The 24,455-nt window shown below is 32.8% G+C and overlaps 2 protein-coding genes and 1 pseudogene across 2 annotated transcripts; all 3 read right to left on the bottom strand.

Moving 5' to 3' along the window:
* Positions 1–1,541: 1,541 nt before the first annotated feature.
* Positions 1,542–4,985, bottom strand: LOC114730826 (glycerol-3-phosphate 2-O-acyltransferase 6-like; annotated as a pseudogene).
* A 10,071-nt stretch (positions 4,986–15,056) lies between these two features.
* LOC114730829 (glycerol-3-phosphate 2-O-acyltransferase 6-like) lies at positions 15,057–17,149 on the bottom strand. Its single transcript, XM_028917938.1, has 2 exons — positions 16,393–17,149; positions 15,057–16,122 (listed from the first exon to the last, which is right to left on the bottom strand). The coding sequence occupies exons 1-2, from the start codon at positions 17,023–17,025 to the stop codon at positions 15,238–15,240; spliced, it is 1,518 nt and encodes a 505-aa protein (XP_028773771.1). The 5' UTR covers positions 17,026–17,149; the 3' UTR covers positions 15,057–15,237.
* A 4,135-nt stretch (positions 17,150–21,284) lies between these two features.
* LOC114730837 (glycerol-3-phosphate 2-O-acyltransferase 6) lies at positions 21,285–24,134 on the bottom strand. Its single transcript, XM_028917944.1, has 2 exons — positions 23,361–24,134; positions 21,285–22,360 (listed from the first exon to the last, which is right to left on the bottom strand). Exons 1-2 carry the CDS (start codon positions 23,988–23,990, stop codon positions 21,464–21,466), a joined length of 1,527 nt encoding a protein of 508 aa, XP_028773777.1. The 5' UTR covers positions 23,991–24,134; the 3' UTR covers positions 21,285–21,463.
* Between the last annotated feature and the right edge of the window lie 321 nt (positions 24,135–24,455).

Raw genomic sequence — 24,455 nt, 5'->3', positions numbered from 1 at the left:
AATTAATTAGTATATGTATCTGAAGTACAGTCTTCTTTGTGGTCTTTAATTTGAACTGAGAATCAAGGCTCAGGCAAGCATGAAGTTTTTAACAATATCTTCTGTTGACAAATTGCTTAACCGGAATAGGCAACATATACATGATAAAAACATTTAACGCAACATTAATTATCTTGCATGGGTTGTGTGTCCAATCCATCTTCTCACATGCAAGACTATGGAAACGTAATTAATCTAGAATTAATCTCTTTCAAAGCTTTTGGCAATCTTATTTTAAAAGCACATTTTAGAAAAGGTGGCTGCCCCTATATAGTAGGTGCTAGTGCCTCGGTGCGCATGTAATAATGTCTATATAGGCAAGATATAACATCTAATTTGTAGTGTAGTTTGTGTGATAAATTTAGGACGGGGTATTAGTGTTTATATACTCCTTTGATTCTTAATATATATAAGACCTAATTATTAAGTTGATTTTGGTCTTAAATATAATATCTATTTCTAATATTTATCATTTTTTTTTCTAAATTATCCTTATGGACACTTCCTCAACCATAATCAAGTAGAAGAGGGAGAGAGGATATTAACAAAGATGATTATGGTGTTTTAGGAAAAACATGTTATATCTCTTATAATTAACTAATTTACCTAACTTTTTTAATTAATCAAATTAGTTAAATCAGTCTAATATTAAGGATTGGAGGAGTATCTCATTGAAGGCTTTTGTTTTTAATGGAAGTTTGTGTAATGTACAGAAAAATATATACAACTTTTCATTTCCTCAATCCACTTTATATTCGCCCGTGTTTATTCTTTATAATTTGCATTCTAAAAGCTTTTCAGGTTCTAATAAGTCATTTTGCGCAAAATCTATACAGCAATTAATTTATTTTCAATAATATCCTCAGTGAGGATTTTTTTTTAGTTGAGAGAGATGGCTAAGATTGAGTCAGAATTGGTTGTATTTAATTAAGGTTATTCATATAAAGATGAGGCTGACTTTAATGACATTAACAAATTTTAATTAATTTTTTAGTTTATACTCCTCTTATCATGTTTATAAATCAGTTTTAACATGTTTTATGTTGATACCAAAAAAACCTTGAATCTTATTAATTTCATTTTAAAATTTAAATATTTTTTAACTTTATTCCTATTTAATATTTTAAAAATAGAAGTATTGAAAACATTAAATACTCTATTTGTACTTATTGATGGTGGGCAGTAAATAAGTAAAAATGGCTTGTGCACATGTAAATACCAACAAAAAAGAAGTGAAACGCATTCTGCTCTTTCGTAGACTAATTATTTTTAAGATAGTGAACCCATCATTCTTTGACAGCTATGGATTGACTCCCCTTATTCATTGGAGCTTGTAATCTCTTTGTTTTTTTTTTTTTTTGGCAAGCATAGGTATCCTTCTATCAACCAGAGACAATTTTGTTTGATGTATTATCTAGCATTAAACTTGAACATCTCTCTCAGCGGAAATTTGAATATTATTAGTTCACCATGTTGTAGGAGATTAACCTTTTCAACTAGAGCTAACTCCTGTTGGTTCTTATCTCTTTCATCTGGACTGAAGTGTACTTATCTTTCGTCGGCACGTTCGTGCACCCAAACTCTAAAGTCCCCGCAAGAACCGTCTGAATGTAACTCGCAACTTCAAAACTGGACTTCCCTCCCTCACACGTGAGCTCAACTGGAAGCTGGTTCAGAAAAGTACTCAAATGTAGGCATAGGGTTCATGAACACAAAGTAAGGGTCCAAAATCTTATGCCCACGAACTGTGGTCCCGTTAAACACAGTCTGCTTTGTGTTAATAGCCACAGGAACGACTATCAATTAATTCAGCGAAAAGAGCGCTGAATGTAACAAATGGCCCTCGTGGTAATGAGGAGCAGGAAGAAATAACCATTGGATCAGAAGATATCGGAATTGGGCTTAGGGAGAATGGGCTCTAGAATTTGGTGAAATCGACTTCTCTCTGGCTTTTCTTTTCCCTCAGTACTCTCTGCTTCTATCCTCTGTTTTCTCTATGACTTTTCATGGCTCTATGGCTGACAATTTTCCCTTGTGCTCAAGTACTATTGTTGAGAGCTGCGCGTTATAGTACCATTTTGTCTCTATTTCTTATTTGATTCGGTGTGTTCTTTAGATTGTTACACTGAACCTTAACGGAAATGATTCTCTGCAAGTGGTTCCTACAGGAAAAATCACCAAGTCACCTTCCTGAAGCAGTTTTTTAATATTCTCTGCATCTTTCTCTCTTTCTCTTGACAGAGCAACGGCTTTGATTGGCGATGTTATTTCACTGAACTTGCTTATACTGTAGGTGACACAACTGACTTTTCTCTTCAGAGCTACTGCAACAACTGTAGGATCGAGCACCGTACGGTGGTTGCAGACAAAAACGACACCACTTTGGCCTGTCTTTGGGGGACGGGTTGGGGTGCCCTTAACAAGGGTTCTGACACCCAGAAGCTTGGAGCTGTACCAAACTAGTTTTTCTGGTAATGGGATGTTAAGGCATACCCTTACGATGGATAGTATGATGCCAATGGGGAGCCATAGCCCATAGGAAGGTCAAGAGTGCCTTAAGAGGGGTTGGCCTCGGAGCAAAACGACCGTCGTGGAAGATAACTTGACTCAGAAGTTTGTTCCTTGGTGGTGGCTCACACTTTGTTCTTGGCAATACATATGCCTCCCGCACAAGACGAAAATAAGAAATTGATGTAGAAGACAGCACACACACGCGCGCACACATATAGAGTGAGAGAGTATTAATGTTCCTAATTAGGTTGTTTTTACTTGTCAGTTATAAGAATCTATGCGTGGGGGGAAGAAAGTTGTTGTTATTTTTAGTTAAGAATTCAGCTGAGTTCAATATCAGGAAATCATGAAGGTTAGAACAAGTCAAAACATAAACAGCTAGCATTTATAGAAATTTAATGAAAATAGATTACCTGCCAATGAAATCACCATATCTTATTGTCTTTATCATATATTTGAACCGTAATGTGATTTTTTTTATATAAATTTTATATGTCATACTGATATGATAATATTAATCTAAAAGAAAGCATAAAAAATTAATTTTACACTCTCCTTTTTTTTATATTTTGTATCATGAGTTCATCTCCTTTTACAAAAAATATATTTTCTCAATTTTTTTAAGGTCATGTTAACTACTTTCGTGAAATTATTAAAAAATAGTTATGATTTACATGTCAAATATTTATTTAAGTTAAAAGTGAACGAGTTTGTGATCCTTTTAAAAATAGAGCATAAATATTTTATTAAGCTCGGTAAAGGAGAAAATTACTTTTTTTGTGCAAATAATTTTGATTCAATTATAACTTAATCCCTAAATTTTAAATCAATACAACTCAGTTTTTATAGTTTTTACTGAATGCAACTCAATACTTATAGTTTAATAATAACAATTTAAAATATCAGTCCCTATATTTTAAAAGTAGAATTGTACTCTTTATGACATTTAGGAACCGTAGTTTTAGAAAGTTAAAATTATAAGAGCTAAGTTGCATCGAATAAAAATTCAAGAATTAGGTTATAGTTGAGTCAGAACTAATAAATGAAAGGTCACGAGTTTAATTACACTTATAACCTAAGGCTTCTAGCATTCGCTTTCCTAATTAGAAAAAGTACAGATCTAAAAGATCAATTTTTTTCTCTAGTAAAAAGTAGGCAAACTAGCTGGTCAGTCTCATAAATTGGACAAAATGGAGTAAATAATTATTAATTAATTTTTTGTTTTCTTGGGCTAATAATATTTTTAATTTGTAAAATTTGACCCCATTTTGATATATGAAATTCGAAACCACTGATTTTAGTTTCTAAAATAGGGTTTAAAAACACAATTTCAAGGTCCAAAATATTTAAGCCATCAAAATGAAATCAAATTTCGAAAACTAAAGCTACTGGTTTCAAGTTTAAAGTACTAAAAATAGTACTACTTTCGGTTTTTAATATAAAAGCTAGTTGACTAATTTGAATATATTAAAAAAATTAGTTAAGTTAGTTATTTGTAATAAATAGGTATTATCTTTTCTAAAATACCTTTACCAATCAATTATGTATATTAACTAGAATTACTATTTAATAAAACTTTTAATATGTAAAACCACTGCAAGAACTATCTTAAAAAAATAGATAAATATAAAAGACAAAGTAGTCTAAATTCTTATATTTAATATTTAAAATCAAATTAAAAGTGAAATTAGTTTTTATATTAAGTACCAGAACTAATATTTCCCCTTTCTACTTCTTTCTCTGAACGTCAATGTAAAACAAATTCCTGAAAATTGGGACCCCATAATATCGGCGAGAAGGAATTACAAGGGCAAACATTGCAATTGACATGAAGTAGTGATAATCAGATTCGCAGTGCCCCACTCCCAAACCTGGTAGCTCAGATCCAAATTCACTCAACTCTTTTTTGCTCACCAACCACTGTACCTGGTTCCTTAACAAGTCCTGTCAGTAGTGTCCCCCGAGATTTCGTGACTCTCAGCTCTGTCACAACAACCTTGCCGGCCTCAAGAAACTTCTTGGCAAATGGCTCCACCATCAACCTTGGACTCGCTGTCACTATGTACCTCGTACCTAACGAATTGAACACCCGCCTCGTCTCTGGGTGAAAGTCGTCGGCGTAGAACTTGGGCGGCACCGACCTCGACACGAGTTCCACGTCTCTGGTCTTGAGTCCGGCGAAGGTGATGAAGATGAGAGCTTTAACCGCAACTGTTTCGGAGACGAACAAGTAGGTAAATACACAAAGGGGACTGAAGCAAGAAGGAGTCCTCGGAGGAAGCTTCCCTGCTTCGATAGCGACGAGCATGTAGCAAAGGAAAGCGCTTCGTGACACGAGAAGCGTGCCATCTAAATCGGAAAACGGCGGCTTGGTTGTGTCGTTCATCGGTTATGCACTTTGAGATGGGCTGGAAACGATGAAAAGGTGCTTCCATGGCGACCATGGCAAAGAAGAAGAAGGTTTGGATGAGAAAGCTGCCCGCACGCTGTTATTCTCAGGACCAGTTTCGATACTTATCATTTAAATGAGCATCCAAGCTCATCACATCTCGACCATCTTATTTATTTTTATTTGTTTAAAATAATTATTTTAATGGGTATAGAATCTAAAATAAAAATAATATCTTAACTACTAGTTTTTCAAAACATGATTTGTTCTATCTAAAAACATTAATTAAAAATTTTAAGTCTAGATCATTTATATAAAATCTGATTAGTCCAGAACTGATGAGCATTGAAACTGGTTTCATTATTATCAGAGCTGGGGGGATTTAAAAAGAAACGAGAAGAAGATTGTTCAATAAAGATGAGGATAATCATAGTTCTACTATGTTAAGAAAAGCTTTCTTCTTTCCTTTTTGATCGATTTATGAATCAGTTAAGTCCGCGAAACACACAACTTGACGTCTCTAAAAATCTCATCTTCGAATTGACCATGGAATTGGGATGATGATATGTGCTAATTATTGATTTGTTGTGCCATTGACATTAAGGTTATGCAACCCTACTAGAACATGTTACTTCGAGAAAGTGGATTAAATCGTCTCTCATATCATATTTCTGAGCATCATTATTTCCGTTTTAAGTTGCAATAGTCTAAGTTATTTTTATTTTTATGATATACTCCTACCGAACGTCTTTATGGAAAAAAAATTTATTTTTTCCCCAAATAAAAACAACAACTATCCCTCCTATCCGTTACATTTATATTAAAAAAAAGTTCTTTTTAACCCTCATTAAGTTAGCACTATTTTTTATGCCAAAGTTTTTAGGTTGATCTTGTCACCCTAGTTCGAAAGCTCCAGGTGGACACTCACAGTGGACTTACATTTATCTCATCCTAAGAAGGCTCGCACCAATAACATGTTAGAGACAAGTTCTTTCCATTCTCCACTTGGCCAATCCCTTGGGTTAAGTGAGCGCTATTAATTAAATACTTACAACTAAAAGCTAACTAATGGAAATCAAAGAGACACATGCACGTAAAGTTCAGAGAGATCGAAACCTGTAATTGGGCCTCGTGTTTGTAGGTAGGAAGCATATTATTTATGGCATATTTTAGATTATGGGCAACTACACCTCATTGAATTAATTAGCATATTAATACAACCCCCCTTATGTCTCCTCTTTTATTTCCTTTATTAACCTTCATTTCTTACATAGATACACAAGCATTGTTTCTCAAGTATATGATCATATATGACTCTGCTGGGAAAAAGAAGAAGAAAAAGATCATATTTGATTCATTTTAAAATTAATTAGTATATAATGTATATCGAGTACAATTTTCTTTGAGGTCTTTAAATTGAATTCAGGAGGCTCAGACAAGCATGAATGTTTAACATTTATATCTTCCGTTGACACATTGCTTAAATGAAATAGGCAACATATATACATGATAAAAATATTTAACGGAACATTAATTATGTTTAGATTTCAATCACAACATTGTTGTCGCTGATAATGACAAATTAAAGGTAAATGAACCAAAATTGATAAACCAATTAACAACAGCTCTTTTCAATTGAGCAGACCAGGCTTTTAATTTTGTGCCAAATCACAAGTTATTATTTTTATCTATAGAATTACGTGATGAGAATTATCTGGCATGGGGTATGTGTCCAATCTATCATCACAAATGCAAGATTATGAAAACGTATAATTAACCTGGAAATGAAGCTCTTTCAAAGCTATTAGCAGTTTTAATTTAAAAGCACATTTTAGGGCACGGCTGCCCCCATTTAGGTGCTAATGCCTGTCTGCACATGTAATGTCTATATATTATTATATACATGATAAATGTGTAATTTTACTCCTAATCTTATTTGTCAGCTATGATCAATACCCCTATCTTTTTGGAGGTGCAATTTTATACATGATCTTTTTATTTTGGTGCGTCCCAAAAATAAGATCATTTTACTAGGGCAAACTATATATATGGGGAAAATATTTTCACATATATTGATGTGAAAATGAGTAAATTGACCCCATTATTATTACGCAAGCAAAAGTTTTCTAAATTTGAATATTTGTCTCTTGTTTTTTTCCCTGTGCGTTAAAGCAAAAAAAAAGTTTTTCGCACTACATAACACATACCGACAATCAGATAGAAGCGCCCCCCCCCCCCGGGGGGCGGGGGAGTTTACACCATTATGGAGTGTCTTTCTCCAGCTAAATGTCTTGCAGGTTCTGTGTGATTCACCTAAGGATTTACAGATATTTTTGTTTGTATAGAGATATAATGGGTTTTGAGTGCCCAAGATTGATTAATATGAATGATAGTTGAGTTTGGGCATTTTGCCCCATTTTTACCCCAAAAAAAAAAATTAAATAACTTTTGTAAAGTAAATTATCCTATTTTTATATAATAAACTATAATACAATGATGTCATATACTCTTCAGATCTTTAACATATCTAATTCACTAATTTGAGTAGATTAAGAATTTTAGTTAAAATAATTAATATTTTTTCCTAAAACATTTTAAGCATCTTCTTTAATTCTCTCATTCCCTCTCCCACTTGATTATGTAATAAACTATAATATAATGATGTTATATACTCCTCCAATCTTTAATATAACGTCTAATTCACTGATTTGAGTAGATTAAGAATTTTAGTTAAATTAAATAATATTATTTTTTCTCAAACATTCTAAGCATCTTCTTTAATTCTCTCATTCCCTCTCCCACTTGACTATTGTTGAGAAATAAGGTTAATTTAGGAAAAAATAATAAACATGTGAAATAGGTCCTGTATATAAGATTAACATCAACTCACTAATTAGATCCTACATTAATTAAGGACCGGAGGAGTATATATGCATATATTATGTATATGATAGTAATACGTATAAAATAAAAACTTGATATCTTAATTATTGCATATTCCATATCACTCCCGACAAGGAGACGTATTGGAATTTTTTACTCAAACAACAAGTGGATATACATATATACGCACTCCTTCTGCAGTACGAGAAATTCTTAGGTGCTCCCTGCAGTACAATATAAATTACTTTGACTAATTTATTAGAACTAAAAAATGATAATTAACTCATTAAATAACCTGTCTTAAATTGAATTTTTTTAAACTTTATTCATAATAAATGAGGTTGTGAAAGAGAAAGAAAAATATAAAAAGTTATATTTTAATTTTAATTATAGGGATAAATCAATAAATAAGCATATTTTGGACCAACCTATTCTTATAGAAACTACTTATATTGTGAAAGGAATATACATGTGTGACCCATTATTATTGCAATGTAATGTAAAATGAGAAGTCATAATTAACAACGAATGGACCAACATCTTAACTATACGTAATCATTTATCATTGAGAAAAGAAAATAAATTAAAATATAGGTAATATAATTTTAGTGTTCAAGATATATAATATTTGCCGGTAGTTCATTCATCAATGTTTGGAGCCTTTTCCTTGGATCAAATCGTTATCTTTGCAATAACATTGATTAATTCATTTAGCTGAACTTCATGAGGGAATACTTTATGTAAACAATGTGTAATTCAAATAGTGCCATCCAATTAATGATCTGTGCTGTGCAAAGCTGATGAGCAGCTGCTGCAACCTTTCCAGTGGAGCCGTTCGCAGATGATTTCTACTCCCTCGATCTCTCTTTTCGATCAAAATTAAAGGGAGAATGAGATCCACTCTTCATCAAGACGAAAAAGAGAATTGATCTATATATATACTTGATGGCACATAATTAATCATACCTCCAAAACTTTGCTTTCAGATAGTGGAAAAATAAATTAATGTAGAATTAAGAAGGGACCAAATTAAGGCTAATTGACTTTGCTATGCTAACCTATGTATGGGCTATAGAGGATAAAGATCACGTGTGTCAAAATTTGCTCAAATGTCACAGACATTAGATCCACAATATAAGTTGCTTCTATAAGAATGGGTTGGTCCAAGATACAAGTCACCTGTAGAGTATTCAATGTTTATTTGTCAATTTTATCTTGTAATTAATACTTAAATGTAACTCTTTATGTTTTTCTCTCTCCTTTACAATCTCATTGAATAGGGGTAAAGTTGAAAAAAAAAATTAAAACGACATTAAAGAGGAACAGCCACATTAAAACGACAACCCACTCCAATATATAATTGATTTAACAACATAAATTTGTCATGCCCCACAACTTCATATCAGTCCAATCTATGTATATGGCCTTGACTTTTATCGTTTCTGAACTTCCAACAAAATACAACTCGTAAAATCTTCAAGCCACAAAGCAAGTTTTACCTCCAATGTTTAACATAAGAGCTTGTTGAGTTAAATTTGATTCTAAATATAAAACCTCAATCTACTTTGGCTTCCAAATTTATAAACTCTTCCCTAAAATATCATTATTGATTGCGCATACTAAGGATTTCTACCAAGGTATAGTTTTAATGCAGATGATTATTGATCGGGATAAGTTTTCTTTTGCTGGTTTCTCTTGTTTTCTGGTTTTCTTTGCTGTTTGTCTTGGTGGGGTTCGCTGGGTGCTGGCTCTTTTATCTGTTGTTTTCACTTCGCTGTACTTGTTTTCCTGAGTAATGATATTTTCTGATCTTGATGCCAAAAAAAAATATATTGACGAGGATAGTTTGAAAAAACCAACACATATTTATCACTAACAACCAGTTTAACTAAATTTCTTGATATCTCTAAATTAGTTATGTACGACCCTATATTATACGAACCGAAGATAGTACTAGATTTAGATTTCAGGACTAAATACTAGATTTCATTGCTTAGTTAATACTCTTCTGGTCCTTAATGTAAGACCTAATTAACTAATTTGAGTAGATTAAGGATATTAGTTAAATTAGTTAATATGATTTTTTTCCTAAAATATCATAAACATCTTCCTTAATTTGCTCTCTCCCCCTTTGACTTGATTATTATTGGGAGTATACTAGTACTAATTTGTGAAAAAATTGATAAATATGTGAAACGAGAACATCAAATTCCGGTTAGACCCTGCATGAAGGACAAGAGGAGTACTTATCTTTCCATGTCGGACTCGGACACTCAAACGCTAAAGTCCTATATATCGAACATGCACTGTTCCTCACAGTTAATTCATCAAAAAGAGCACTGGTTCTCTACATGCCGTTCCTCTAAGAGCAAACCATTATTAGGCCATCATGATAGTGAATAACGAAAGAAGCAAATAAACTAGACATGGAAATCTGTATTAGGGAATAGGCAGGTTTAGTTAACCTGTTAGTAAGATGTTTGGCTATTAGTCCATAATAAACGTCCCCTTCAACTGTTCAATGAAGTATATATATTCTGGAAGCATCATTCATATATATTAACCGTCGGTCCCTGGCAAATGGACAAATTAGAGTGTGACATAAAAAGGGCAGTTGTATGGAGGCGTCCGAGTAGTTGGAGGTCAATATCCGACAGGTGCAATATGATTTCATTCAATATAATTATTAGCCTGCTTTAATATCTCATTTGGTATCATCAAGAGACGCAGAGAGAAATATAATTTCCTTTCATATATTATAGTTAATTACAGTTCTTCGCTAATGACATTGACAATTACATGATGAGGAAGTTCAGTATGGGAAATATTTAAGTTAAAAGTGGCAGCCAGTGATATGTTGAAGGTGATTTCCTAGCTAGCTAATTATTCCCTCGCAGTGATGGGTGTAGTTGTTGTACAAATTTAAAGCACTCGTTTTCTTTCTTCCAAGTGAAGAAAAAAGAGCATATGCATGGAGAGAGAAAGATGGGTCCACTATTTATTAAGATGAAAACAACGTACTGATTAATTCTTGGGATCTTCTTATCTTGATGGCAGCTAAGAGCTGACCCAAAGTCCACAAGTTCAATTTTCTAATAATGGCAAATTTTTAATTTATATATATATATTGGGACCAAAGAATTCAATATGCTGCATTCTCCTGGGGGAAGAGGACTAGCATGCTCACACGGCACTGCCACTTATATTCGGTGCTCATAAATAGGTCTGAAAGAAAAGCGGCATCCCCTTTGTTTATTAATTACTCCCTCCGTTCCTTATTATAAGAGACATTTGATGCTTATGGCATGTTCTCATATATAAGAGACACTTAAAAGTTGTCTCTATTTTTTTGTATTGATTTCTTATTTTACCCCTATTTATTTTGTCTCCAACTTATACTCTCTCTCCCTCCCACTTATCTTTCTTTTAATAATTTAATTGTTCTCTCTCATACTCTCTCTCCTTATTAATGGGGGCATTGTGGAAAAAAATATTATACTTTTTACATATTAATTGTCCCCAACTAATTTTAACTGTTTTTTTTATCAACGTGATTTGGTTATTTGTCTCTTATAATAAGGAACGGAGGGAGTACTAATTAAGTAAACATAGCGTATGAATTTACTTTTGTGAATGCAAATTCGGATTGAACACTAAACTAATCCAATTCAAGTTATCAATGAACGAGGCATTATTTTTATGTCAATTTGAAAATGTCATTTGTTCTTTTTTATCCTAAGAAAATTTATAGTATTAGATATCAACGGCAGAATTATACTTCATATGTAGATTTGTACTTTAACTCTTTAATTGAAAAAAAAAAAAACCAACATCAAATGGAGATGGCAATTCAGATTGAAAAAAATAATGGAAATGGGTAAAAATGATGTTTGGTGCGTTTCAGAAATTAAAAGAAACAAAAAAATTTTGTGAATGGTGTTTGGTGAATTATATATATACATGTATAAAAGAAAATTGTTAAGGTTGGCAAAAGAGTTTGATAGAACTACCTTTAAAGCGCTAAATCAATAATTTATTGCTCTCAAATAAGAAGGCAAACTTAAAAGTTGTATTTTATGCATGTCGTATTGAACTTCCGTATCATATGTATATATATGTTTATATATATATATATAGACTATCTAAACACAAATAATATTACTAATAATTAATCAATGATCAATTATCATTATCCATATATAAATTATCAATATGAGACTCAACAATCGTTTTGAAACCTTTAAAAACCTGTCCTATATGATCCAAATAATATACTTGCTTTTGACTTTTTATTAATAGTTATTTCCCATCTAATAATAGAAAGAGATGATTCCCAAGACACGCCCGCAATGAAAGCCAGAAACGATTAATTAGCAGAAACAGACCGACAATCCAAAGTGAACAGAGTTTGATGTCATATATGGTAGCTTCTCTCTTAGCATTGATGATTGTCAAGTTTCCGAAAAAGAAGGGATTCCAATCTTCAATTAGTACATAAACATGCTGCCATTCTTCATGTTTAAAATTACGACTTACGAGCATGGTTTCATAATGCAAGCAAAAATTTCATACCAAATCAAAAGTCAAAAACCCCTTTACCCACAAAAAAAAAAAATCCGAAAACCCAATTATCAATTCAACAATGATGAAGGCTTCTGAGCCAACTTCATAACCACACAATATATAGAAACAATTAATGACGAATAAAAATGCTATGTCAGAAAAGTAAGCATACATTATCTCAAATTCTTAATGTAAGACTTAGTTGACTAATTCAAAAAGATTATCTTTGAAACATTTATGTATCTCATTAGGCTATATATCAGTTTGTAAGCAAGACAAATTAGTTTAGAAAGAAACAATATATAAATATTTTAAAGTAATTTCTTTAACTTTCTTAATTTTTTAAAATTTTAGTCAACTTAATTTTATATTAAGAACAGAAGTAATATTTACCAATCCGATTTCAGCCTTCAACAGTAGCATCCCAAACCAGAAACATATAGAAACACGGGCTTTTGAGGATCGAGTTAAAACCCCTCTAGATTACATATTCATGAAACCTATCAAATTTAATGTTAGCTTTGAAAATTCATATATATATATATATATATATATATATTATTTTCATCAGCTCTGTAGAACTTACATGATTAAAAAAAAGTAAAGTAATCTGACAACCCTCTTAGTTTGTATTAATTACACTGACATTCCCTCTATTTTAAAAACATATAGTTTGGTCCAATAAGTTAACACCGTTAGAAATATTCTAAAAAAATTCTAAAAAATATTATTTTAACTGAAATTTATATTTAAATAAATTTTATTTACTATTTTACCCCTCATTCTAATAAATTTCTAAATTATATTTTTATAGTAACACGAATTTTATTCAGTTAAGGCAAATGTAAAAGACTTGATTAAAAATTTAACTAATTTTTTCAATAAATATATATATACCTAACTATATATGTTTATAAATTTCTGTAACAAAGATGTGTTTAAAAGTTTTGAAGTATAAATTTAAATAATTTATAAAATCCTTCAAACTTATATCATTTAAACTTGATGATAAACAAAAATTATGTATTTCAAATACGTTTTTACAATTTAAAAGAAATCGAAGTAAATAAATTTTAATGAATGTCATAAAAAATTAAAATTATAAAATTTTATTATTTAAATCAAAATTAATAAATTTTATGACATATTAGAAATTTTAAAAATATATGTATTAGAATTATTTTTGGTTTTATGAAAAACATTTTTGGGGAAAATATAAATGTCTAAATAATTGTTATGCTAAGAAGGGGTATTTTGGTCAAAAAATAATTTAAAGTCAAACTTAACGATCAACTAACAGTTTGGATGGATAGAAATGGAATATTAAATGTAGGAGGGAAGTTTGTGTAATATACATTTTAATTTTAAAGGAGGTTTATATAGGTTTTCAAAATAAAAGAAATGTTTCTGTAATTGAGATAAAATAGAAGGGTAGTTGATGTATTTTACTCTTAAAAAAAATCTTTAATGCATCTCTGTGCTGGGCTGCTGGCGGCCGGCGCAAGCACTTTGAAAAATAAAACAGATGGAGAGTGAATTAAGCAGATCAGATATTAAAGCTCAAAACTAGTATATATACTGGACCAAGAATGTCGGCCGGTGATTAAAAAAATTATAGAGATGACTCAGGTAATAAAGTAAATTAAAAATTATTTGCCCCTTTTATGTCCTCCCGTACGTTCCATTAAAATCATTATTAATCGTATTTTCAATCATATTAATTACGTTTATGGAATAACAACAAAGCAACGATAGAAATATAGGTTGTGTAGTTAATGAATCCGATAGGAGAAGAAAACGACAGCAAGAAACTTATATCTTATTACTTTGGATCCTTAACATAAGAGTTAATTGGCTAATTTGAGTGGATTAAAAAAATAGTTAAGTTAGTTATTTATGTTGTTTTTCCTAAAATATCCTTACTAATCAAGTGTATTAGCTAGATCTACTATTATTACAAAATTACTTTCAAAAAACATGAATAAATATAATAGACAAAGTGAATTGGGATCTTATATTTAAGATCAAAATAAAAATTAAACAAATTCTTATATTAAAAGCCAGAGGTGGTATCAAGTAAATAAGTTGAAGCCTTGGAGGTTAGATATACAGTGGTGTTAAATACTCATTGAGATAATTTTACTGCTCTTATTGTGGCCCGACTTGACCTGCACTGGTCGAGATCTAATGCGATTATAGAAGATCAAATGGTTTAATACAAAAAGAAAATGTTGGAACCAAAAATAAAACATTAGGAAACATATAACTTGTGGTCCCTAGTTAAACGTGTGCCCTCAATTATTGACTTTCAGATCTTGATCTTGACTCCAAATAACTTACTTCTTATAATTTTTTTAAGCTAAGTATTATTTACCGTCCTTAATATAAAATCTAATTTATAGTTTAAAATTACAAACTAAATCTTATATTAAGGATGAGAAATAATAATTTAATTGTATTTAGTTAAAGATTAAATTGATTATGACTGAAAATATTAAGGTGACTAAAAGTTATATTATCCAAAAATAATTTTAGGTACTTGATTTACCATGTTTAATTACACATTAGCAATCTAGTCTGCATACGGGCATGACTTTGATATTTTCTAGGTACAGATGAAAACGCTACTTTTCAGGACTGAGACCAACACTAAAGCCCAGATAAAGGAACCTTCAGACAGATGGTAAATATTGAGTCACAATCAAATATGTTTAGCGTTATACATCTATATGAAGCCCTCAACATCTAGAAACACTTTGACAATAATAAAATCAAACACCAAAATACTCCATCACAAATCTCCTGCACATACGCTTGTTTTATCCAATATTTTATAACTATTCAACATGCATTCAAGCCTTTTTATTCTCCATCATCTTCGTCTTCGATGGAACCCGCCCATCAGTTCCGGCAAGCATAGCATACTTTTCTTTCCTCGTCAGGCTCGTACACTCAAACCCTAATGTCTCGGCAATAGCTCTTTGAACATAATTCGCAACTTCAAAACTGGATTTTCCTCCCTTACACGTGAGCTCAACGGGAAGCTGGTTCAGAAAAGTGATCTCATAAGTAGGCATAGGGTTCATTAACACAAAGTAAGGGTCCAGTAACTTATGCCCACGAACTGTGGTCCCATTAAACACAGTCTGCTTCGTGTTGATAGCCACAGGAACGATCCTATCAGTTAATTCAGCGAAAAGAGCACTAAACCTCAACAGAAATGGTTCTCTACACGTGGTTCCTTCAGGGAAAATCACCAAGTCACCTTCCTGCAGCAGTCTTTTTATAGTTTCTGCATCTTTTTCTCTGTCTCTTGACAAAGCAAAAGTTTTGATTGGCGATGTTATTTCACTGAACTTGCTAACGCTGTAGGTCACACAGCTGACTTTTCTCTTAAGAGAAATTGCAGTTATCACAGGGTCAATCACAGCACGATGGTTGCAGACGAAAAGGACACCACTTTGTCCTTTCTTTGGGGCAGGAGGTTTGGTGCCCTTAACGATGATCTTAATACCAAGAAGCTTGCACATATACCAAGAGAGTTTTTTTGGTAAAGGGATGTTGAGGAATACCCTTAAGATGGAGAGTATGATACCAAAGGGTAGCCATAGGAAGGCCAAAAGTGCCATTAGAGGGGTTGGCCTCAGTGCAAAACGTCCTTCATGAAAGATGATTGGACTCAAAAGCTTATTTCGTGGTAGTGGCTCACACTTTCTTCTTGGCACACTATATCTTTCCTGTGCATGACCAAAATCAATATTATGTATTGATCTATATAGGAACATTTCTGGCCGTTTATAGTAGTCAACCATGTACGGAGAAGAATCTTCAAATTTTCATTTCTTTAGTCCTTTAGTCTGTTGTGTTTCCCCTCTGATATATACATACCCCCCCAACACACACGCGTATATATATGGTTAAATAGACCAGAGTATATAGAAGGGCCATTTGAATGATAGGAAATTAATATTGTCAAAAGAAAGAACAGTCAGATTATGCGTACATACCTTGCAAATTGACATGAAGTCAAAGTCAGATTCACTGTCTCCCAGTCCCAAATCTGGTAATTCAGATCCAAATTCCTCGACAAGAGCTAATTTCTTATGTTCACCAACCAGTACTCCTGCAGATTCCTTAACGAGTCCTGTCAGCGTCCTCCCAGATTTCGTGACTTTCAGCTCTGTACCTACAACCTTATCTGCCCCAAGAAGCGTCTTAGCAAATGGCTCCACCATCAACCTTGGACTCGCCGTCACGATGTACCTCTTCCCGAACGAATTGAACACCCACCAAGTCTCTGGGTGGACGTCGTCGGCGTAGAACTTGGGCAACACTGACCTCGACACGAGCTCCACATCTCTGGTCTTGAGTCCGGCGAAGGTGATGAAGATGAGAGTTTTGATTGCCACAGTTTCAGAGACGAACAAGTAGGTGAAATACACAAAGGGGAATGAAGCAAGAAGAAGGAGTCCTCGGAGGAAGCTTCCGGCTTCGATAGCGACGAGCATGTAGTAAGGGAAAGCGCTTCGCGACACGAGAAGCGTGCCGTCTAAGTCGGAAACGACGGTTTGGTTCTGCCGTTCAAGTGTGCTGCATTTTGAGATGGGTTGGAAACGACAGAAGGCTTCCCGGGATACCATGGCAGACAGAGAAGAAGATGACGATATGTGTTGCTGGCTCGAAGGATTGTAATGATGTGGGACAGTGGAGAACTGGAGAAGGGAGGGAGGGCCGGAGGCACAATTTAAAATATAGTTTGCCTGCTAACTGCAACGATGAGTATGATGATGATGCTGTGATGAGATCTACGTTATTTAAATATATTGAAATTTAAAATTTTTAACTGATAAATTTGAAATAAAAAATATTTTTAATAAACTAATAATTAAAACATCATTTTTATTTTGGATTCTATACCCCTAAAAAAAATTTAAAAAGCAACAGTACAGAAAATTAAATCTGAACAATCGATATGAAATCTAAATAGTTCGTCATAGATGAGGGCATAAACTAGTTTCAAAAAAGATAATGATCGCATTGTTCAAAAATTTTGGGAACACCTAATAAATAAGGATGAGTATCACACGACAATAGGGATTATTAATATTTAATTTATTATTATAACTTTTAAATTTTAATGGAAAGTTGGAAACAACTGCGCATCTTCATAAAAAGTGTTTTATTATATATAAAAGAATTTTTGGCATACTTTTGAGAAAGTCCAAAATAAGTTGTATTCATAAATATAGATAATTAGCATAACTACTAAAAGAAATCTGAGCAAAAAAAATAAAAAAACAAGAACTACTTGTCACCAAAAAAAAAAACTGCTAAAAGGAAAAACAATGCTTCCTTTGATTTTTTTTTTTTGAAGTTATAATTTTCTTAAACTGATTTGTCCTTTTTTATAAGTTATAGTTTGGAGATGTTTGAATTCTCTCTCTTTTGTTTTACTCTTTTTTTTCCCTTCATACACAATGAGAAGTTCACATTGTTTAAGCTACGAAAAAAGTTGTATTTATATATCTGGCTATATATATATATATATATATATATATATATGGGGAGGGAGAGAGAGAGAGATAAAAACACATATGTGTAGTTAACATTCTCTTTCAATAATTTATTATTAGGACCGGGCAGCTTAAAAACTGCCTCACCTAAAGTATTCATGGAATTCTCAATCATCAACAAAGCCTGATTAACCATAAGTGAATCAGCTCACCAGGATCTGCTAGCTTAATTAATTAAGACTTGACATTCCATAATATTTGGATTTTCATAATCATGAATAGTTTAATTAGTTTCCTCTAACTTTATGGGGGCATTGATATTACACGATATATTTAAAAGAAGAAAGTAAAAAGAAAAAGAGATTAAAGTAATAAGTGACCAAATATAATTTATATAAAATAAATTAAACTTTTGCTATATCATACTAAAAGAATTTCATCGTGTTAATTACACACACACACACACACACACATGTTTTGGTTGAAACATATTAAATATTTATTAATTATAAGTGAAATTTAGAGATAAAATTTTGATGAATATATATAGACAAATAAAATAAAATTCACAAATTAACTGAAGTGTTTATTGAGGTTTAAGACGTTGATGGGATAGTAGAAGGGGAAAATACTGCTATACATTAACTCATCCAAAATTTGGTTTTACTGAGGTGAACGAGAATAATATTCTTGATCATGCCCAGGAAAGAGAATTAACGCTTAACTGTGGTTTCAAAACACCACAAATTAAGTTGTGTTAAAATTATTTGTTATTCTTCCTCAATTTTATATGTTATTTTAATGCATAGACTGGTGTGAAAAATATACTTAGAGCGGCGAATTGGTGTTTCAGCAATTACTATATTGTTTCGAATAATTCACTTAAATCTGAATTCCAAAATAATTTTTAAAGAAATAATTATAATAACTATGGAAAATAGAAAGCAATTTTGAAACAAATCAACTTAATATAAATATATATCCATAATTTTGGATATCCTATATGTATCCATCAGTTTTCAGATCCACATTAGGCTCTAATTAATTAAATCAACTTAATTAACGTAATCATATAAACATAAACTTCTTAATAGTTTCTCCATTCAATAAAATCAACCTGAAATACAATTTCATTGGTTGGCTCTTCTATTATGAGCTATGATCTCAGCATTAATTGGGCATTATGTTTGCTCTTGTTTGAGGCCCACAATATAACACCAAATGGGCTTCTGGATTAAGTTCCATTCATACTTTTCTTTAGAAGCCCAGACACTGTGAGCCCAAAATCAATTTAATTTGTTGATTTATCAGATTGTACTGCTCAAAATTCAAGGAGTATTAACACAGGGGGAGAATGAGTCTAGCAAAAGAAACTAATCCTTTACGGTGTAATGAACCAACATTTGACTTTCTGCTGAAAAATTTCATATGATTCTTTTGCATCATTTTCTGCTTTAGTTCTATAAAAATTTCATAATCAAAAACTCTAGGGCAACTTTGTTGTGCTTATATGCTCCATGCTTAGTTCTTCATGTAGTGTTCAAACAGAATCGTCACTGTTATGGAATTACATCAATACCTGTATAAATTATATTTACATATTACAAGCAAGTAGTGAGAGAAATTAACATCCCGTGCGTGTTTATTTTGATGTCAAAAATCATGATTTTTAGTGTACGTGTTTATACCAAAATCACAATTTTTATTTAATAGTTTACAATGTGAAATTAAATACAGAACCTATATGGGAGGGGGGGAATATTCTCAAAGTTATATGCACTAAACAATCAATCGAAGACAAAAAGGTTAAGAAAACAGAGATAAATAGAGAATATTTTCTGGTAGAAAGAGCCAGTGCAGGTTTACATTTAGAACTTTAAGTGAAGCCAACAACCAGCATCACCATTAAATTCATGACACCCTCAATATTATTGCTATGTAACGTACAATCTGCGCATATCAATATCAAGGGACCAACATGTATCTTAATTTCATTGTCAGAAATAATTTTCTTAAAAAGAAATAATGTAGAGATGACTCAGTGAAAAAGTAAATAAAAAAATTATTCTTCCAATCCCAAATATAAAACCCATTTTATAACACAATTTGTACTACAAGATAAGTCTTATCTTTAGGATCCGAGAAGTAATTAGTTTTCCCTTTTTATTTATCTTCACATTATAACGATGGAAAAAAATGGTATAAGAAATCAAAAGGCCACCCTTATTATCAAAGACGTAAACATCTTTAAACGAGTCGAATTCTGCAAAGTGATTTCAAAATTCTACAAGACATCTTTAACACTATACTCTTTTAGTCTTTTCTGTCAAATAAATTTGTCTTTTATCTTTTATACCAATTTTCCCTTGTAACAAGCACACATATTCCGACGAGGTTGCTGCTTTGAAGCTTATCACTTCATCCAGTTCTTAATATAAATGCTAATTTAACATTTAATTTAGTCTTAAATATAAGATTCTAATTTATTTTATCTCTTATATTGATCTTTTTTTTTTTTAAAGTAGTCCTTGTATTGATTTCATATGTTAAAAGTTTCATTAAATGATAGTTCTAATTAATATACATGATTAGGAATATGAAGAGTACTTCTAGGAAGACCACACCCATGAATAACTAATTTAACAAACTTATTTAATTTACTCAAATTAGTTAACTAAATTGGAGATAGGAGGTAGTATTAGGTGAAACATGGGATATTGGAAAGAGAAGAAGTAATACGTAATATACAGCCAAGTCCGTGTATAGTAGAGTCCCCACACTGCACTACTTTCACCTGTCTAAACGGCTCTCTGGCCACAAGTTTAATTCAATGTTAATTGGTCCCACTGGACAGACAACAACGCAATTGACTTTTATCATATTCATAACAAGTAAATATATATCCAACCAAAATCTTTTTAATTCTCGAAGATATACAACTCATACTTACAAGACGTGAATTTAAATCTTTTTATTAATTAGTGCGATTGCTCTGTTGCAATAAATATTAGTAAATACTTTTGAAAGCACCACTTTTATGTATAAATAAAAACTTGGAAGGAAGAAAAAGAATGGAAAATATCCGCCTTCATTATTCTACCATCCCCAAATTAATTGTAATTAGATTCACTTAGCTTAACTAAATAAATTTATATCTATAATAATATCCTATACCTAGATGTCCTACAACTCCACACATAAACTCAATCTTAATTATATATATATATATATATGTGCCTGAATTTTATATATATATATATATATATATATAATTCTTAGAGCCAGTAACGCGCAAGATTTCAAGAATTAACCCGACAATCAAAAAGAGCGTACACATACTTTTTTTTTCTTACCAGCAAGTTTATATATGCTTTGAACTATTTGAAAAAAAAAAATCGTATATATATACATATACATTCAAACAGATTGTGAATATTCCGTGATTCCGTCACGATCAATAAGCATGTTTATTGCTATATGAATATATCCGTAGTCCTAAATATTCAGAAACAAATTGGCAATAAATTCATAATCCAAAGGGTTGATGGAACACTTTTCTTTTCAATTAAGCCTTCTTATCATTCTCCTTCTCTTTCTCCTTCTCCTTCTTTGATGGAACCCGCCCATCTGTTCCAGCAAGCATGGCATACTTATCTTTCCTTGTCAGGCTCGTACACTCAAATCCAAGCGTCCCAGCAAGAACCCTTTGAATATAATTGGCAACTTCAAAACTGGACTTGCCTCCCTTACACGTGAGCTCAACAGGAAGCTGGTTCAGAAAAGTGATCTCATAAGTAGGCATAGGGTTCATGAACACAAAGTAAGGATCCAATAGCTTATGCCCACGAACCGTGGTCCCATTAAACACAGTCTGCTTCGTGTTGATAGCCACAGGAACGATTCTATCAGTTAATTCAGCAAAAAGGGCACTGAACCTTAACAAAAATGGTTCCCTACATGTGGTTCCTTCAGGGCAAATCATTAGGTCACCTTCTTGAAGCAGTCTTTTTATATTTTCTGCATCTCTTTGTCTTTCTCTAGACAAAGGCACGGTTTTGATTGGAGACACTATTTCAGTAAACCTGCTTATGCTGTAGGTGACACAGCTGATTTTTCTCCTGAGAGCAACCGCAGTAACCACAGGGTCGAGCACCGTACGGTGGTTGGAGACGAAAAGAACACCACTTTGGCCTTTCTTTGGAGCAGGGGGTGGGTTGCCCTTAACGATGACTCTGATACCAAGAAGCTTGTAGTTGTACCAAGCGAATCTTTCTGGTAATCGGACATTGAGGTATACCCTAAGGATTGAGAGTACGATGCCAATGGGCAGCCATAGGAAGGTCAAGAGAGCTATCAGAGGGGTTGGCCTCTGAGCAAAACGACCGTCGTGGAAGATAATGGGACTTAAAAGTTTGTTTCGGGCTAGTGGCTCACACTTTGTTCTTGGCACTAAAAATCCTTCCTGCGTAAGTGTAAAACACACAACATATATGTAATTGATACAAAGGAATATCAATATGTGCATGAGCTGAGGTATTATAATCAGCGCAAGTCCTTGAGAAAACTAGTTAGAGTTGGAGAGTCCAAAACCTTATAATTAAAGTCCCTAATTTCAAGTAACCTTCCGGATCGAGTGGGGCCGGGGCTGGGAGGGACCATGACTTTGAATATATATATATATATATATATATATACACACACACACATTGTATATGTATGTGTATGTATATGAAATGGACCACAGAACATGGAGGGGCCATTTGAATGATATACAGATAAGTGGCCCTAAAATTAAAGAAGGGATTGAGGAGATTAAGGGGTTATAGTGAAACGAAAGGAATCTATTTACAGAACAGACACGGCAATAGAAGCCTCCTTCCCTGTACATATGATAAAAGACATGTCATGTCATGTGCTATACATTTATGCTCTCACCAAACACCAATTCATCAGTTTCAATTTAAATACTTCAATCTTATTCGCCGCTGTATGTACGCACCTGAGCTTTAATTATTTTCCTATTTAAGTTAATTCTCTAGTCAAGCTTGAACATCCATATATATTTATATAATGTGAAAATTTTAACATGTAACTTTCAGATTATGCACAAACATACGGATCCACAGTAGTAGTTTAAATAATCTACTCAAAATATCCCTCTGTGACTGATAAAATTCATATAGGACGACTCTATTAATATAATATCCACCAAGTATGCATGAAATCTTTCAAAAGTGATAACAAATAACATATAACTGTAAGAGAGGAATACCTATATATCTAATAATAACATTGTAAAGAGACTTGGGTTCCATTTTTATTTCTTATTTTCTGTTTTTTTTTTGTGATTTTTTTTATATAGAATATTTTAATGTGGACTCATAGTTTCTCAAACTGTGTTTAAAGTGCACAGTTCTTGTTAAGATATTAACCAGAGACAAATATAGACAGTGATTACAAACCTTGCAAATTGACATGAAGTCATAATCTGATTCACTGTCTCCCAGTCCCAAATCTGGTAATTCAGATCCAAATTCTTTCACAACGGCTGCTTTCTTGTGCGCACCAACCAGTACTCCTGGTTCCTTAACAAGCCCTGTCAATGTCTTCCCAGATTCTGTGGCTCTCAGTTCTGTCCCAATAACCTTATCAACCTCAAGAAACGTCTTAGCAAATGGCTCCACCATCAACCTCGGACTCGCCGTCAAGATATATCTCTTCCCGAACGAGTTGAACACCCGCCATGTCTCCGGGTGGACGTCTTCGGCGTAGAACTTGGGCAACACCGACCGTGACGCCAGCTCCACGTCTCTGGTTTTGAGTCCGGCGAAGGTGATGAAGATAAGAGTTTTGATAGCCACGGTTTCGGAGACGAACAAGTACGTGAAATACACAAAGGGGACTGAAACAAGGAGGAGGAGTCCTCGGAGGAAGCTTCCGGCTTCGATAGCGATGAGCATGTAATAAGGAAAAGCACTCCGCGACACAAGAAGCGTGCCGTCTAAGTCGGAGACGACGGTTTGGTTTTGTCGTTCATGAGTGTTGCATTTTGAGATGGGTTGGAAAGTACGAAAAGCTTCCATGGCGACCATGGCGGAGGAGAATTAAGGAGAAGGCAAAATGAGGGTAGGCTAGCTCTATGGAGTTATGGGTAGGAGGGGGAGGAAGAAGAAAAGAAAGAAGAGTCTGAATAAGGAAGCTCGCTGGCTTTGAGATTGTCACGGTGAGAGAGAGAAGGGAAGGGGGATTTAAAAGGAGAGGAAAGAAGATGGTGACGTTTTTGTATGTTGTTATCTCGTGTGAAGAAAATTTAACATATTCATAACATGTTATATATTGAAAAATGAAAACTTCTCTCATAGGAATGGATCATGGCTATGGAATCAAGATTTTTAAGTGATTGTTTTATCTCATCTAAATATTTGATTCACATTTAGCTCCATTTTTAAACTTGGAATTATGCAAGTAGCTTGATGTGTGCGTGTGTTAGTTCAAAAACTGCTTTCAACTTGATTTCAGAGCGGTTAGGTCGATGTAATCTTCCTAGATGAAAATAA

This window comes from Neltuma alba, unplaced genomic scaffold, assembly GCF_004799145.2.
Source record: "Neltuma alba isolate B1F8T4 unplaced genomic scaffold, ASM479914v2 tig00012767_pilon, whole genome shotgun sequence".
Taxonomy (NCBI): Eukaryota; Viridiplantae; Streptophyta; class Magnoliopsida; order Fabales; family Fabaceae; genus Neltuma; species Neltuma alba.
This window is presented reverse-complemented; position numbering and strand designations above follow the sequence as displayed.

Coding starts and splice junctions, on each gene's coding strand:
- LOC114730837 (XM_028917944.1), bottom strand. CDS start 23,990: ATGGTCGCCATGGAAGCTTTTCGTACTTTCCAACCCATCTCAAAATGC. Junction 22,361..23,360: donor ACTTCATGTCAATTTGCAAG/GTTTGTAATCAC, acceptor ACACTTACGCAG/GAAGGATTTTTAGTGCCAAG.
- LOC114730829 (XM_028917938.1), bottom strand. CDS start 17,025: ATGGTATCCCGGGAAGCCTTCTGTCGTTTCCAACCCATCTCAAAATGC. Junction 16,123..16,392: donor ACTTCATGTCAATTTGCAAG/GTATGTACGCAT, acceptor GGTCATGCACAG/GAAAGATATAGTGTGCCAAG.